Raw genomic sequence first — 17,472 nt, forward strand, 5'->3', positions numbered from 1 at the left:
TTTTTCTAAACTGTCCCTATAATCCTTAGACACAATAGTTTCTGGTGAAGAAACACACTCAAAAGGTGCAATATATGTCATGCTGGTCTGAGGTTTTTAATGCTTTTCAAGTCATTATTTGTTTCTTTGGAAAATTCAAAGTGATATAATTTTCATCATGGTCAAAATAAACATGCTGAAGTTAGTGAAGAATGCCAAGAAAGATGGACACAACTGGCAACAATTCTTTTTTATTATAAATGTTTCCTTTTGAGGGAGAAGCATTTTTTTTAAGAGCACCTGTAAAAAATGAGCATATTATTCTGAGATTCCTCATACATGTTGTGGTTTTTCTGGAATGTTAGATTATCAAAACATCACCTGCATCCCCTGCATTACAGAATACTCATTGAAGGCAAGTCAGGACAAAAGAGGAAAATTTTACAGCTAAAAATATTCATAGCAGCAACTTTTAAAAGATGATTTTATTAAGTCATTGCACTTGGTCATTTTATTGCTACAGCAAAACAAGGCCATTAAATTATAACACTTTTCATTCCTGATTTTTACTGATTGTCTCATTCTCAGACATTTCAAGTTTAAATGCAAGCATAAAATGTCAAGAAACAGCACAGCACTGGGATTTTTCTTCTTCTGGGATCACAGTAAGAAGCATAAAAGCGAGCCTTCTAGACACGGCCCATTCTCTTTGCATCTCAGGTTTCTGTAAAGTTTAGGGAACGTGATAATGACAGCTTAGTGGTCACACGTGTACGCACATGCGCACACACATACATACACACACAGAGGAAAAAAACAGAAATACATTGAGGAAATTGGTAGTATTACGTGGTTCAAAGGAAAGCAAACCTGAATTACACATTCAGCAATAATTTGACAAGGCAGATTCATTCCATCCTGATCACCTTTTGTCTTGTTACTCGCATTCACATGGAGGAAAAAAAATTGTTAACCCTTAAGTAAAAGCCATAATTATATTGTTTTCTGATATGAACTTCAGGAACAGTAATTAGCAGAAGATCAAGAGCAAGAATAAATACAGGCGAATTAACCATATTAAAGGAATTATTCGGGGCTGGGAAGGTGGCTCAGTGGTAGAGCGCTTGCCTTGCATGCCTGAGGCCCTGGGTTCGATTCCTCAGTACCACATAAGAAAAAAGAAAGAAGCCAGAAGTGGCGCTGTGGCTCAAGCGGTAGAGCACTAGCCTTGAGCTGAAGAGCTGAGGGACAGCGCCCAGGCCCAGAATTCAGGCCCCACGACTAGACCCCAAAAAAATAAAAATAAAAAAATAAAGGAATTATTCTTTTCCCTTTACATTCAAGCTTGCTGGGTTGGTCAGAAGAATGGACACACAGAACCCCACTGACTTTTCTGTTCTTCTTTCAGTACTCACAATGATCCTGTGCTGAGGACCCGTCACCTCCCCATGGAGCCCGGGCTGACTGCTACTCACGCCCCTCTCTCCAACCTGTCCAGTGCTGGAGTCAGGACCGCAGCTGCCACAGCCACACACAGCTCTGAAGAACTTTTGAGAATAGCCTGGAATCTCTTAGAACCTTTCCACCCCCATTCCTGGGAAAAACTGGAGGATGATTTCTAGACAGACTGTTTATAGCTTTACCCAAAGACTGTCATTAAAAGATCTAATTTATTTAATGAGGAAATAATTTGACTATCCATTTAAAGAGGAAACAGGAGGCAGCAATTCTGTCCAGTAGTGACCTCAAATGGCCACCAGGTGCACACCCCAAGTTATGAATTAAACATTTATATCCTTGCACCGGCATCTCTACTCCAGTTCTCCTTTCACTGAAAACACATGACAAAATTTAATTTTCACAAAATTTGTGGTTGTTGGGTTTTGTGTGCTGGTTGGTTCTAAGGCTTAAACTCAGTCAAGAGCCTGGGCACTGTCCCTGAGCTGCTTTGCTCAAAGCTATCTCTACCACTTGATCTGCATTTCCAGTTTTTCTGGTGGTTAATTGGGAGGTAAGTGTCTCACGAGGCTCCTGCCCGGGGCTGGCTTTAAACCGCGATCCTCAGATCTCAGCTTCCTGAGTAGCTAGGACAACAGGCAGGAAGCCCCAGATCCGTTGTCAATATTTTACGATTTAAAAAATGTAAAAGGAAAAATATTGGTCTAGTTGTTTAAAACAAATAAACGAACTAATAGCCAGTACTCAGTATCTTATACTCATTTGCTACAGTAAAGCTTAAAACCTAATTTTACAAACAAAATTCATTTCTTTAATTTCAAATAAACCCATCTATGCTTTCAGACAAATCATCTCTAACTTAAAATGTTCAACTGTTCACGTGACTGACAAAACTGCTAACATCCATTCTATGAAAATGTACTATAATATGGCCAACTGGATTTGGTTTAAATAAGCTGCAATGTTTTATTTTTATGCGATAGTAACACTTTTTCTAAATTCTTTTATCAAAACGACAGTCCAAAGCATCTCCATGAGTCCATCTGGTTAATTACATGATTAACTGAAAACCTGAGTATTTACACTATAGTAACTTGTCTGAATAGGAATCCTCACGTTGAATTTGTGACAAGATTTGGGTTTTCTTTTCCTAATATTTATTATCATAAAAATTAGAGGGAGGAGCATGGAGAATAAAATCACAATATAATAAAATCAGCAGTATTTCAGTCTGTGAAACAAACCAAAAGGTACAGCAATAGGGCTGGTGTTGGTGTACTTCCTATGTGCTGTAGTTTCTAGGCACAAATTGAGAACTGACATTTTAGTTTCCTTAGACCTTATGAGTTTAAAATAAAGCTCCTATTTCCCCAAATGCTTAATAATCCATTTTAATTAAATTCCTCTTATGAGTCCTATAGTGCAAGCAATATAAACACTCTAAAAGTTGAATGATTTTTATTATTTATTACTAAATGCATGGGTGAGCAATCTGGTTTCTATCTAGGAAACTCTTATTTCATCACCCAAAATATAAACAGCACTGCAGACAAACAGGCACAACAGTGTAATCCTGGGTAAGAAGCTAAAAGTAAAAATATATTTATATATTTATATATATGTATATATGTACATACACAAAGCTTATTTTGTCTTTTACACTCGGGGAAGTAGTGACTGTGGAAACTACAAAGCTAATTTGTCCCTCTCAAATAGTTTATCTTACAGGTTACTTGTAAGGATACCACCATATTTATAGTATAGATCTCTTTAAAAATAATACTACAATTTCAATTTTAAAAACTATTGTTAACTTTCCTTTTTATACAGATTCAGTAGTATTTTCAGGCAAACGACAACAAAATGTTTGCAATCCCAGCGCAGTAAGAAATAAGGCCTCTTTTTTTTTATATATTGGCAAAACAAAATATATATATATATATATATATATATATATATATATATATATATATATATAAAAAGAAAACCTTTCACCGTCTCCCTAATTTTTCAAGAGATACTATAGAGTTCATACACTGTGTTTCTTCACCACAACTAAGAAGTCAGGAGAGATGCTCTGAGTTGTTTCTGACTCCTGGAACACGAAGAACACTGGGTCCCTGCTGCCTCACGAAGACAGGACAGCCTTTTTCAGCTTTTCTATTTCCACCTAAAATGTAAACATAAATCGGGTGACATAAAATACCCTTTCTTTTGTGAAGCTTCTTGGTGTATTTGTGTGTCATTAACATAGTCATACTCTCAAGCCTCTGTACTTAGATTTAAACATTAAAATGTAATCTTCCATGGTGCATAAAAAAGTGGTAAATAAAGGTCATGGAGAAGATGTCACAATGTTAGTTCCTAAATGTCATTCTTTCAACCACAGTAATGTTAATGTGAGCTTCTGAAATGAGAACTGCAAGAAAATCAGGCCTCCAAAAAGTAAAAGGACCTTTTGAATACAAATGTATTTGAAATATACATATGTGTAATCAAATAAGAGATCTGGGTAAACAGTAAGACTGAAGAACTGTTTTACATTTTTTACTATGTGATGTAAGTAAACTACTTGATTTCAGTTTCTCATCTGTAAACAGTATTGTGAAATTAATTTTCTATGAAGATTCAATGTGTGGAAAAGTAGGAGGAGATGTGCTTTGTTTAACAGGAACTCCTTACAGAACTTCTGAAAGAAATCTTCACAGTACCTGTAGAAAGCTTTAACGCTTCGAGTCCATGTTTCCATTGTAGGAATGGACATGGGAATTAAGACAAGGTCAGAGGCTGTAAAGCCCACAGCTGAATTCCTGAGCATCCTGGGCCCCTCACTTCATGTGGAAATACTGAAAGCCTTGCTTTTTCCTGACAGCTTTTCTCCTTCTTCTCCTTCTACATGAAGGATACATATGCTTTCGTTGCCTAACGATAGCTCACTATTAAATGATGAGGACTGTGCCACTGTAATTGTCATATGCTCAATCACCTAAAGAATTCTAACCATCCAAGAATGGCTTATTACTTTCAGGTTCTTTCCAGACAATATTACTTTATACATAACTATACTTATTATATAAGTAAATTATATTATTACTAGTTAAATATTACAGCAGCATTGGTTTGGATCAAGCCTCAGTCTTTAGCCTGGATCAAAAGAAAATACCTTTAAATCATCCACCAGATGTATTAGAATTATCTTTAGTCCAAAGGTGTATACCAATTTTAGTGAGCAGAGAAAATGCATGAATAAACAGAACACAGCAGTCAACAAGAGACATAAAACTGCAACATATAACAGAGAGCATCTGATGAAAGGACAGTAGAATTTGTAGTAGAATCAATCACATAGGAAAAAGAATATGACCAGTTTATGCTGTATAAAATCTCAATAGGGGACTGGGAAGTTGGCTCAGTGGTAGAGTGCTTACCTTATATGCCTGAGGCCCTGGGTTCGATTCCTCAGTACCACATAAGCAAAAAGAAAAAAGCCAGAAGTGGTGCTGTGGCTCAAGTGGTAGAGCGCTAGCCTTGAGCTGAAGAGCTGAGGGACAGAGCCCAGGCCCAGAGTTCAGGCCCCACAACTGGATCCAAAAAAAAACAACAACAACAAAAAAAAAAAAAACAATAAAATCTCAATAGGGCTGGGAAGGTGGCTCAGTGGTAGATCGTTTGCCTTACATGCCTGAGGCCCTGAGTTTGATTCCTCAGCACCGCATAAGCAAAAAGAAAAAAGCCAGAAGTGGCGCTGTGGCTCAAGTGGTAGAGTGCTAGCCTTGAGCTGAAGAGCTGAGGGACAGCGCCCAGGCCCAGAGTTCAGGCCCCACTACCGGACCCAAAATAAATAAATAAATAAATAAATAAAATCTCAATAATGGGAGAGATAAATTACCTCCAGATTACTCCTCATTGTCTTCTCTTCTTCTAACTCTTTTCGTAGTTTTTCCAGTTCTTTCCTGAAAACAAAGCATTACTATTAAATCCTTAAATTAAAGGAGAACTCCAAGTCAGCACACATGCTGTGGATTGCCAAAGTGATGCTCTCTCAAGGCCATCTGCTCTTCTCTTTCACTGGAAATGTTCTATAGCACTTATTACTACTCACTTTTAACTTTCGCTAAGTAAAATACTGCATGTATACACATGTATGCATGATGCACATATGTATATATAATTTGCTCTCACCCCTCATTTTTAGATTAATTCCCACGGCTGCAGATACCCACCACAAATCATGTACTTACACTGCACACATTACTAATATACCAGTATGGCCCTCCCCACTTTCCTGCTGACCCTCTTCTCTAATGGATTTTTAAAAAAAAATTCCCTCCAGTTTTTCCAGAGGAACTTTGAAGTGCTGAAAATAAAGACTTCTGAAATGCATAACATACACTTCAAAGTATCTATAAAATCAGAAAAATTGTTTTCACTCCATCGCTCATTTAAGAGCACCTATAAGCAAATCTGTGGGTTTAATTAGTGCTTCACTAAAACTAGTACACTTGGTATCAAAAGGATAAAAATAACAAAAACCAAAAATCAGAATTGGTATGTTGTACTCAGTATTTATGTAGGAATAACTCACAGCACTAATGTGAGTTAAAATTCACAACAACTAAAATTCCAAATAAACTATCCAAGAAATTCTGTATTGTATGAATGTTATAAAGCGTATTTTTAAGCTATGTAAGTTATTTTCTCCATCTAAGAGATATTCAAAATTGTTCTACAAACTACTGGTACCTTACATTGCTAATCTCAATATTGTTATTCATAAGGAATCCTAGGCCAACTGAAAATTGAGAGAAAAATGGTCATTACTGGCTCAAGGTAACATGGCCCTGGAAGTGAACTCTGTACTATGTTCCAAGAAACCCTTTTCGATGGGAGCTGACATGATGGGGTGAACACTCTCAGCTTCTGTCACTTAGTTTCTCTTTGATGTTTCCTCTGCTTTTTCAGGATTAAGCTTACAATGTAACAAGGTTTGAAATTCAAATACCATGTAATTATAAAGCAAACAGCTTTTATCTTTCTGAAGACATTTCTTCATTTCAAAAACAAAGGAAAGTCAGGCACTGGAGGCTCACAGCTATAATCCTAGCAACTCAGGAGGCTGAGATCTGAGGATCATGGTTTGAAGCCAGACAAGGCAGGAAAGTCTGTGAGACTCTTCTCTCCAATGAACTACTCAAAAAAAGACAGAAATAGCATTATCGCTTAAGGGGTAGAGCACTAACCTTGAGCACAAAGAGACTTAGAGACAAGTTCAAGCTCTAGGATGGGCATTGGTGGCTCATGCCTATAATCCTAGCTACTCAGGAGATTGAGATCTGAGGATGGCTGTTTGAAGCCAGCAGCAAAGTCCATGATACTCTTATCTCTAATAAACTACTTAGAAAAGGCCAGAGGTGGCACTGTGGCTCAAATAGAACAGTACTAGCATTGAACATAAAGAGGTTCAGGGAGTTAAAGCCCCAGGACAGGCAAAAAAAAAGGGGGAGGGGGGGCGTGTAATGCCAAGTGACAGTGGTTCATGCCTATAATTCTAGCTATAAGAAAACTGCAATTCATGGAAGTGGCGCTGTGGCTCAAGAGGTAGAACACTCGCCTTGAGCTGAAGAGCGCAGGGACAGTGCTCAGGCCCAGCGTTCAAGTCCCACGACTGACCAAAACAAGAAAATTGCAATTCAAAGCCAGTCTGGAAAAATTTCATTCTTGGAGACTCATCCAACTAACTAGCAAAAAGTGGAACTGGAGACATAGCTCAAACAGGAGAGAACCAAGCCATGAACAAGCAAATTAAGCTAATATGAGACCAAACTAACACCCTGGGACTAGAAAATATATATATAAATCAAAATTTTCAAATATTTTCAAAGTTGGGAGTTTAGCTCAGTGGTTCAGCACTTGTCTAGCATGAACAAAGCTCTGGGTTTGGTACTCAGCATAGGTAAGTGATAGACTCAGAGCTGAGAAGGCCACTAGAGAGCACCTATCACAACACATCCATTTTGTAAATATTAACTTACAAGCAGCAGAAACAAGGATTGAAGTCCTCTGATACATTTTAGATACATGCTATATCTAAAACACAATATGGTTTACTTGTTCTTTTCAAGCATAATTAAAACACTGCGTCTGACCATATTTCTAGCCTAAACACGTATGCGTGTGTGTTTGTGTGTGCGCGCACGCGCGCACACATGCGTATTTCTGGCCTAAACATAAACATATATAAGGTGTCTTTTCTAAAAAATTGAGCTACTAGAATAAGTTTTTCTATTCAAGTTGCTTTTTAAACCCAAAGAACTACAGCTGACAATTTCAATGAAACCCTGGTGACTCTACAGACTTGTCATACTACTAGATCTTCTGTGGATCAAGGTTGAGAAGTCTGTGTAAAGTAGTACACCCAGGAGAAAACATGGACTACTTACCCATGATCCCTTTTCAGTGTCTCCACAAGACACAGCAATTCAATAATCTGGGCTCTAAGTTCATCCAAGGAATTTTGATTCCCATCGTCTGCTTCTAGTTTTGCTTTGATTTCTAATGGAGTTAGGAAAGCAGTTGTAGTTGCCTTAGATGCACTTGAAAGTGTTGGAGATGGCTGGAAGCATAATAAAAGGATTGTTTTTCCTAGTTTTATTTATATTTTTTATACTTAAGTTCAAAAAAATTTTATAACAAGGACATAAAACAATCTAAACAGACTAACCATTCCTAATCTGAAAATTTTACACTGGACCACAAGTATGGGTTTGTAGTGAAAATGTAGGCATACTACATTTTGTTTCATATAAACATACTACATTTGTTTCATGTAAACATGAAACAAATTTCATGCTTTCTCAAGTCTCATTCACAAGATGCTTCAACTCACACAGATAAATGTTCCAACATTAACAAACAAAACCATGAAATATCAAACACTTTCTACTCTAAGTATCTGAATAATGGATAGTCAACCCACACTTGGAAGATAAGTGGCAAATATGGAAACTCAAAGGACATTTTGAAGTTCATCCCTGACAAAACCACCAGACAACTAACTAAACTCGCAATCACTGGTGGTTATTATGGAAAACACTAATAGTTTTATTTTTTTTAACCCATCAGATTTACGTATGGACAGATTTCATAGTGGAACATCTACAAGCAAGAATGTCTTAGCAATATTAAGGTGTTTTCTTGATTTCCTATTAATAAAAACATGGCTTAGAATGTCCAAAGAGCTCCACATGTAAGTAATTATAAAAATATTTGTAAGCTCATTGATCCTAAGTCCATATCCTAATTCTTCTAAAATTTGTCATGTTAGTAAATGTCAGTAGTCTGCTGACAGTTTACAGAATCAGATTAAACCAAGCTATGGAACTAAAGAATAATTAGACACATATACATGAGTAGATGTGCTAGTTATATAAACATAAAAAAATGATACGAGTTTAACAAAGACAGTAAAACCATATAACAGAGAGATCCATGTATTCTGGTTCATTCCAGTTCATACTTAGTTCTAAGCAAGGTAAGAGCCAAGCTACATAAAATGCAAAACAAGTAATTACCTCCTGACTTCTTATCCCTCATAAGTGGTTAAGTGAAAATTATTTTATGTGACCTAATTTCAGAGTATATGCTTAGCAAGAACATTTAAAGAGGAATGTATAGATTTATGCCTTAAAATATGAAATACTGAATACTCATTTAAAATAGCAGGCTCTATTAAAAACACTTGAAGAATCATGTGACCAGTTAACAAATCAGTTTTCAGCAGAAATTACTTTATTTCTGAGAATAATTCTTCTTAAGGGAATACCTTAAATTCTGTAATACTGATGTTCACAAAGAACTCTATGAAATACGTAAATCTTAGACCCCAATGCATCTCACCTTTGTGGAATAGCTTGTGTCCTTTTTAAACTCAGAGGGTTTAAAATTGGCACTATCTTCTTCTTTTGGCAACTTCAAGGTTTTTTCTGGGCTTTGAGTTGGCTGATTTTTTTTTTTTTTTTTTTGGGTAAATCAAGACACAGAACAGATTAAAGAAGAAAACAGTAGTAACTAGGTAATAAAATAAACTTTACACATCTGCCATTTCTATTTCTGATATCCCACTGATGTTAGCTGGGTGCTATACAGTTTCACACTGGATACACTTCTGCCACTGATGTTATCTGGATGCTACATAGTTTCACGTATCTTGAGTGCAAAAGCAGACTACCTTACAGTAATTATTAAAAAAACCATTTACCCAGGCTATTTAAAGATACAACAGTGATTAAGTAAATATATCAACTTAAAGTATGGCCTATATTCCAGGCAGCAAATAACTTTTCTTTTTTTTAAAGGAGCTACTTAGATACCAGGACAAGTACAAAAACAACAAATATTCCACTAAGAAAAAAGTCTTAAGGGCTGGCTTAGTGGTAGAGTGCTTGCCTACCATGCATGAAGCCCTGGGTTTGTCCTCAATACCACATATACAGAAAAGGCCAGGAGTGGTGTAGTGGCTCAAGTGGCAGGGTGCTAGGTCTTGAGTAAAAGAGGTTTAAGGATGGTGCCCAAGCCCTGAGTTCAAGCCCCAGGACTGGCCAAAAAAAAAAGTCTTTCTTAAAATGAGCAGCTAGTATGTAATTCTAACCACAGATAGATTAAACAAGTCCCATATTCCCTGTTGGCCCTGTGCTCTGTGATTATGGGTCTCACATTTCTCTATTTATGTCTCATCCTTACTTTTGATTCCACAATTAAATTTAGCTCTTTTTCTGTATTTTCTTAAATGCCAGAATGTCTCCTGGCCTACAGTTATCTTCCTGACTTGTAAACTCTGGTACAGTGATAAGCCCTCCTCATTCGCATCTACAAATGGACTCTGGGTCACCTAAAGCATCTGTATTTTCCTGTAATAAGTACGACGTACGACTCACCGAATGTCCGCCATTGAAGCGGCCAGGCAGCCTTCTCCCTGGCATCTTCGGTCTATTTGCAGTGAGATGCAGCAAGTTTTCTGAGGAAGGTATGTCATCAAAATTTACAACATCTAGAGAATACAAATTAACATTATCTATTGAGATAACCTCTTAGAAAGCAGTGGTTTTTTTGTTATTAAACTATAAATTAAAAAGAGCACGACTAATTTGAAAGCTCACAAGTTTATCTATGCTTTGCATATTGCATTTGGAAAACACTTACCCTTTTTAAACCACAAGCATGCTCTCTAGCTGGTATATTTTACAGTGTAATATTTTTATTAACAACAATGGTTGTTTCCAATACAGATTTAGACCTCAACAGAAAGCTCTTAGGGAAAGATAAATCTGTATCATAAATTGGAGCATAAAAAGCTATAATCTTAAAGGTCTTACTTATTAATACAGTCCATTTAATGCTGATTAATCACAGCACATCACAAATTTTACATATAAAATGTGTTTCAAATGTCAACTAGTGGACTAGCATTCGAATTTTCAAGATCCATCTGTATCCAGCACCGCACTATTTCCATCTCTACTAGCTATACAAAGCAAAGGCATGATGTACCTTCATGTATATGTCCTTCCAGTGTTACTGTTGGGACTCAAACTTGTCTTTAGAGTTCTCTGTGTCTCTGATTGAAGAGACACCAGGAAAAATGCTGCATAGCTCATGAACTGGATTCCTCACCAGCAAGGACTAACTGACCTTTGGCCCAGTAATTTGGATTCTAGAGACAAATCTAAGTTAACTCACACTTTAAAACAAGTGCTATGTAATTACCTTGAGTTTTTCTAGATAGGCAAGAAAACCTCACTTAAGAAGTTTCTGTAACTCTGAAGCCCCAGTACTCATGTATGATAGAAAAATCCTCTTGGCAATCTGCTAATCTTTCTATGATCACAAGAACCTTCCTGTAGCCCAGATTCCAAACTAGAAATAACCACAGCCAGCCACAATGTTCTACGCAGTAACACGTATTCTTATCTAATCTGCTAGCACCATATTCATTTTGGACATCATCAGTTTCCTAGGCAGCTATACTACCAACACTCAGATATTTGTTTCTTTAAAACGACAATTGTCATTATCACCTTCAAAGTTTATTCATCAAGTTTCATGTTCAAAGAAATTTATAGACTTTATGGAATTCTAAGAGATAAAAACACAGGTATGAGCAGAAAAGGGGCATTACTACTTGGAAATAAGCATTTTACAACCGCAAGTACTGGTTGACTATTGTTATCTATTTCCACAGGTTACTTTTTATGTTCCATCTGGGACAAAGTCACCAAACTAATATATCAGAATACTCTAATAAGCTTGTTTCAATATTTTTTGTCTTATAAATGTCAATAATAACAAACTATAGTTCGAAATCATTATACAGTAAAAAAATGCATTATATAACTGAAAAGGTTTGATATTTAAAATATTCTATTTTTAAAACAAAATTCAATTAGCTAGCAAGAAAATAATTGATATTCTTAAAAGGTAGGTTAAAGAACAACACATTAAGCTTAAAGGGTAAAAAAAATACCCTTTTATAGTAATAGATTCTTATTGACAACATACCAAAAAAACTTCCAACAGTAAAATACAATCAATTTGGCCTACAGAGATTATTTTCAAATGCATATTTAAGCAACATGCAGGAAGAAAAAGAAACAAACCAAAAAACATGAGAGAAATGAAGAGAAATGAAACTGAAAGGGTAAATGATCCATGTTCATGTGAAATACCTTCCATACATCCTATTTTGGTCTACAACAAAAAAACAATTGAACCATTCTCAGACTCTCTCAGGCTCTCCACTTAAAACTATCACGTGAGTTAGACACACAGTGTGCACTCTGGATTCACTGTGACGCCAATGGTCTAACCCTCAACTCTGGCAGTGTCACGCTTCCAGCCACTTACACTGCTGCATGTTGCTGGAAAGATGTGGAAGTTTCTAACAGCCAAATGAAACAGCCAATTTGGGAAGAAAATAAGATGATTTTTTTTCTTTTAAGTTGTCAACGTTCTTTAAAGTTCTTTTTTAAAGGAATATTTTAAATTAAAAATCAAGACCATTTTTCCAAAATGAATTTAATTTTATTTTAAAATGGAAAACCAAAAGGATTAGAATTGACAAACAAACATGTACACTTTGAGTAAAATTACAAAGAAAAAAAATAAATGTGCACCACCTATCTACTAAATATACTATTTTGATTTCTTTTATAAATTGTTATCTTACCAAAATGGAGAAGGGTAGGATAATTTCCTGACACGTAAGAAGGGAAACATGGCAAACAGGCTAGGAAACAAAATCTGGAAAGAAAAGTCAAGGATAGGAATGTCTAGAAAAAAGACTAAACCAAAAAAATTATTTTACAAAGCAGGAAAAAGGAACAGTTGTAGAATGAACAGAAGCATTTCAATGTTTAGCATAGCATATGACAGTCATTGCAGGTTATCCGAACATATATAAGGTATGTATTTGATTTCAGACTTTCTCCTTTGTCTTTTTTTTTCTCCTTTGTCTTTCAAGAGAAAAAGTTTTAAAATTAGTATTTCAATACAGATTAAGCTAATGTAATAAGCCTTTTTATTAATTTCTAAATGAACAAGACAATTTCTGAAAGGATAGCTTAGCACATTAAGAGGCCAAAATTATACAGCAGTATTTTATTTCTTTTTTTTTTCTTTTTTCTTTTTTTTTGGGGGGGGTCCGGTCGTGGGGCCTGAACTCTGGGCCTGGGCGCTGTCCCTCAGCTCTTCAGCTCAAGGCTAGCACTCTACCACTTGAGCCACAGCGCCACTTCCGGCTTTTACAGAAGTATTTTATTATCTTATAGCTGTTACTAAAATTAAATCCCCTTTTAGCCAACTACTTGTCTTTGGTACACTTCAGTAATTACAATTAAGAAGCACTTTTTACCTCACATATCATAAAACAGAAATACATTGCCAAATAGTACTTTAATATATCTCACTACAAAAAATTAACTCAATATCATCCTTAAAATATTTCGTGCATATTTATTCATTAATGCCTTATGTGATGATACTCTATAATTCGATTAAGAAAACTACTATGAAAACTTTTGAATCCTAGTTCAGACACAAGATCACTTTTTATAATGTCTTGGACTCAAAGCCAGGCACCAGGGGCTCAAGCCTGGAATCTTAGCTATTCAGGAGAGCTGAAATCTGTGGATTGTGTTTCAAAGCCAGCCTGGGGAGGAAAGTCTGTGAGACTAAAAAAGCTAGAAGTAGACCTGTGACTCAAGTCAGAGAGCACTAGCCTAAAGTGAAAAGGCTAAGGGAAAGTCCCTAGTCCCTGAGTTCAAGCCCCAGCTCCAGCCCAAAGTCAGTGAGTAAATAAAGTCTATTACTCAAAAGGAAACATCAGGAAAAGCTCATCATAAATTCCAGAGTAAATACTGAGAAAGCTATTCGAACAAAAATAGGCCAACCTTAAAATAAAATTGGAATTTCCTTGTTCAGTATGACTGTTTTAGGATCAAATAATCCATTTCCCCCCCTAAAGTTTGCTTTGAATCTTAGAAGAATTTATAAAAGAAAAATACCAATCAAATCAAAGGAAATAACATACTACTCTCTAACAGTACCTTAACTGGTTGAGCTTATGCAATATAATAGCTATGTTTATCCTAAATTTTCTGTTTAGTGTTTTCAAATTAATTTCAAAAATAATTTTACTTCTCAGGAACTTCACTACTTAGAAATAATTGGGCCATGTGAACTTCATAAGTAACTGTAATGCCAGTGACATTTTCCCTACAGGCCATTTTTGATGAAGTGTTTGAAGAGGAGAAAAAAATTAAAACATGGTTCCTAGTAGCTCTTCAGTACACCACTGTGTTACAGGCCATATGGGACTATGTCTAGTGGACTTAGTTATGTCCTGCCTTCTGGACGGAAACAGGAAACCATTTTCTAGGGATGGCTCATATGTACAAAAGCCAGAATTTGTGTGTGTGTATACATATAATTATCTCACACACATACATGAATAGGTATATACAGCTGATAAAAAGAAAACGTGAGACATCAAGTCAAATTCCTATCTTTCATAGATACTTAATAGAATGGGATGGATCTAACTTGAGGGAGGGGTAGAAGAGAGACACCATCATCAGAACTTCAGTGCCCCATTTTCTAGTAGGTGGGATACACCAAATTATCAGAAGAGAGATCTGGAGAAGAAACTAACCTATTTGTTAAACCTCCATTTTTCACAGCAGTCAGTGTACTTTTTACTGTAAATCAGCTCAATATTACTTCACCCAATAATGGAACTGAATAAAGACTTCCATATACTTTTTATTTTCTAAAATGTAAAGGCTAATTTCACAAATGTGCAACTTCAAGAAGCCAGAAATATCAACTATGCCTGAACCTGAGGCATATACCATGCTTTTTAGCAACTGATAAACTGTGCCTAAACCTGACACACATAAAGTACTTTTTAGTGACAAATATAGCTCATGAACAAGGAATAATTAATATCTTTACAAGTACAGGTAGAACTTTTTTTTTTTTGGGGTCCGGTCGTGGGGCCTGAACTCTGGGCCTGGGCGCTGTCCCTCAGCTCCTTCAGCTCAAGGCTAGCACTCTACCACTTGAGCCACAGCGCCACTTCCGGCTTTTTGCTTATGTGGTGCTGAGGAATCGAACCCAGGGCCTCATGTATGCAAGGCAAGCGCTCTACCACTGAGCCACCTTCCCAGCCCAGGTAGAACATTCTTAGTCTGCACATATGAAATAAAAAAATGATCCAATAGTTTGAGTGCTAGCCTGATTCCACACTTGACCCTTGACCTCAGGTAATGGGGTTAAGGCAGTCAAAAGAAGAACAGATGAAAAGTACTACGTGAAATTCTCTTGAAGCTGTGGGTGTAGAGTATATGACACAAACAAATCTCATGCTTATCTTGGATCCTATCTCAAACACAGCTCACTGAATTAATGCCAATACTGGGGAAAGTCTGAAATTTGGGCTGGCTGCTCGGGCTCACACCTGTAATCACAGGCCTCTGGAGGGCAGGCGTATAGATGACCACCAAGGCTGGCCTGGGCAAAGGTTAGCAAGACCCTGTTTCAAAGAACATGGCATGTATATAGTCCCAACTATTCAGGAAGAGGAGAGATGAGTGTCTCAGCCTGAGGCTGGTCATACTGTATGAGAAAAAAATAAAGACATCCATATGTACATACATGCCAAAACAAATAGGAAAGAGGCATGGCTCAAGCTGTAGAGCACTCGCCTAACAAGCTCAAGGCCTTGAGTTCAAACTCCAATTCCACCCATCTACCTATCCCTTTTGCCAAACGCTGAAATACTTATTTCTAGTGAAGGGTACTACTGATACAGAATAATCATTTGGTACAAGGTATAAGCTAATCATTTACTGAAAAAAGGGCACAGGGATGCCTCTGAATCATGTTTGGGACATACACATTTTGCTCCTGCCAACTATTCCTTTTATTGAGATAAAACATACTACCTAGGTCTAAAATACTACTGTGGACACAGCAGTTGCTCACCATGCTCACCAAATATTTACTTAACTCCATCTTCAAAATATTCTGAGCTTTACAGTATGTAAGTGTGGTTTACCACAGTTAGCCAAAGTAAGTGCAAGAAATAAGACACAGTTATCTGGAAGTTAGCTGTGAATTTTCTGGCTTGTACAAGTCTTAGAATCTCTTTTTCTGTATTTATTTAAGGAAAAACCAACAGTGAGTTTACAAACTCTGTCAACCAAGTCTCTTTATTTATATGAAACATATATAGCCACTGTGTATACAGGAGAAAAACAAGACTCCCCAAAAAAGTAAAACTTTCCAACCACCAGGAACAGATTCCACTACTGCAATGTTGACTACAAGGGGCAGCTTGTTGGTGAGTGCAGAAATGGTACAGGAAAAAAGTGAGATGCATTTTACATAAAGTACTTTCAAATGTTCCTTACTCTGAAGCAAACTACATAAAGCGATTATTCGAGAATGATACAAAATGACCTACAAATACATACTCTGAATTTAAGTACTGTTTCTTCAATTCCCCAAGGGACTCCATCAAAAAGAGCCAATAGTACCCAGGTTTTGCAAACTTCACACACTACATGTATTCATATACATGCCAGAATGAGCTGGCTGGTATGGTCCTCACAAACACTTTTTGTGCTAGACTCAAGGTATGAAAATTTTTAAGCTTCAATTTTTCTACAGATAAAATTGTGCAAATTTTGGCTCAAACTAACTTGAAAAACACATTCCTAGCTAATTTTAAATTTAAAAAGAAACCTTTTTTTACTAATCTCTTTAACAAAAGAATATAGAATTATTTTTGAAATCATAGAGTTCTACCAAATAACACTAATTTTGGTGAATTTCTCTGAATTGCCAACATTTTAATTCCAAGAAATCAGTGTGAATCTGATATTACCCATTACAAGAGAGCTAACAAAAGGATTTATAAAAGGTTAAATCAAAAGACTAAAACTACCATACTTTAGATTTTTTGCATTGACAAAAGATGGAAAAAAGTTAAAGTGGAAATATAAAGTGTTAGCACTAAAGCTAAAAAAGTTATTTAAAGCACTCTTGATTTATACAATTAGGAATATGTGATGTATCTATTTCTTACTCTGTTTAGATTTTTAAAAGGGGAAACAACATGTTGACTTGATTTACTATAAAAATAAAATGAGAACATATATGAAAAAGTACTCTTAAAAAATGTAAGAAGTTAAGCAAATGCAAAGTACTGTATGAAATAATCACTATCACAAAGTAATGCTCCTCTAACTAGGAGAGCTTTCTTAGAAGGCCACTGTTCTCTTGTACAGACAAGATTAGGCTAAAAAGAAAAGGTTATCCCTAAACCTTAATCAAAACAATTATCAAAATTAGCCTGTTGATATATAATCATTAAAAACATAATCTCTTGTATTGGGAACAATCTTCAGAAAAAGAAAAGTAATTCAGAAAATTTTATCAAATATAAACTAATGCTGGCATTGATGCTGGTACAGGGAT

At 36.1% G+C, this 17,472-nt stretch overlaps 1 protein-coding gene across 1 annotated transcript in view; it reads right to left on the reverse strand.

Moving 5' to 3' along the window:
• Positions 1-214: 214 nt before the first annotated feature.
• Positions 215-17,472, reverse strand: part of Cd2ap (CD2 associated protein) — a 43,385-nt gene continuing 26,127 nt past the window's right edge. The window contains exons 14-18 of the mRNA XM_070023574.1: positions 10,371-10,483; positions 9,334-9,435; positions 7,878-8,050; positions 5,327-5,390; positions 215-3,607 (exon numbers count right to left, since the gene is read on the reverse strand). Coding sequence (XP_069879675.1) covers positions 3,566-3,607; positions 5,327-5,390; positions 7,878-8,050; positions 9,334-9,435; positions 10,371-10,483 — 494 coding nt within the window. The 3' untranslated portion in view covers positions 215-3,565. The remainder of the gene's footprint in view (positions 3,608-5,326; positions 5,391-7,877; positions 8,051-9,333; positions 9,436-10,370; positions 10,484-17,472) is intronic.

The sequence above is a fragment of the Dipodomys merriami genome, unplaced genomic scaffold (genome assembly GCF_024711535.1).
Source record: "Dipodomys merriami isolate MVZ:Mamm:240054 unplaced genomic scaffold, mDipMer1.0.p SCAF_16, whole genome shotgun sequence".
In the NCBI taxonomy this organism is placed as follows: domain Eukaryota; kingdom Metazoa; phylum Chordata; class Mammalia; order Rodentia; family Heteromyidae; genus Dipodomys; species Dipodomys merriami.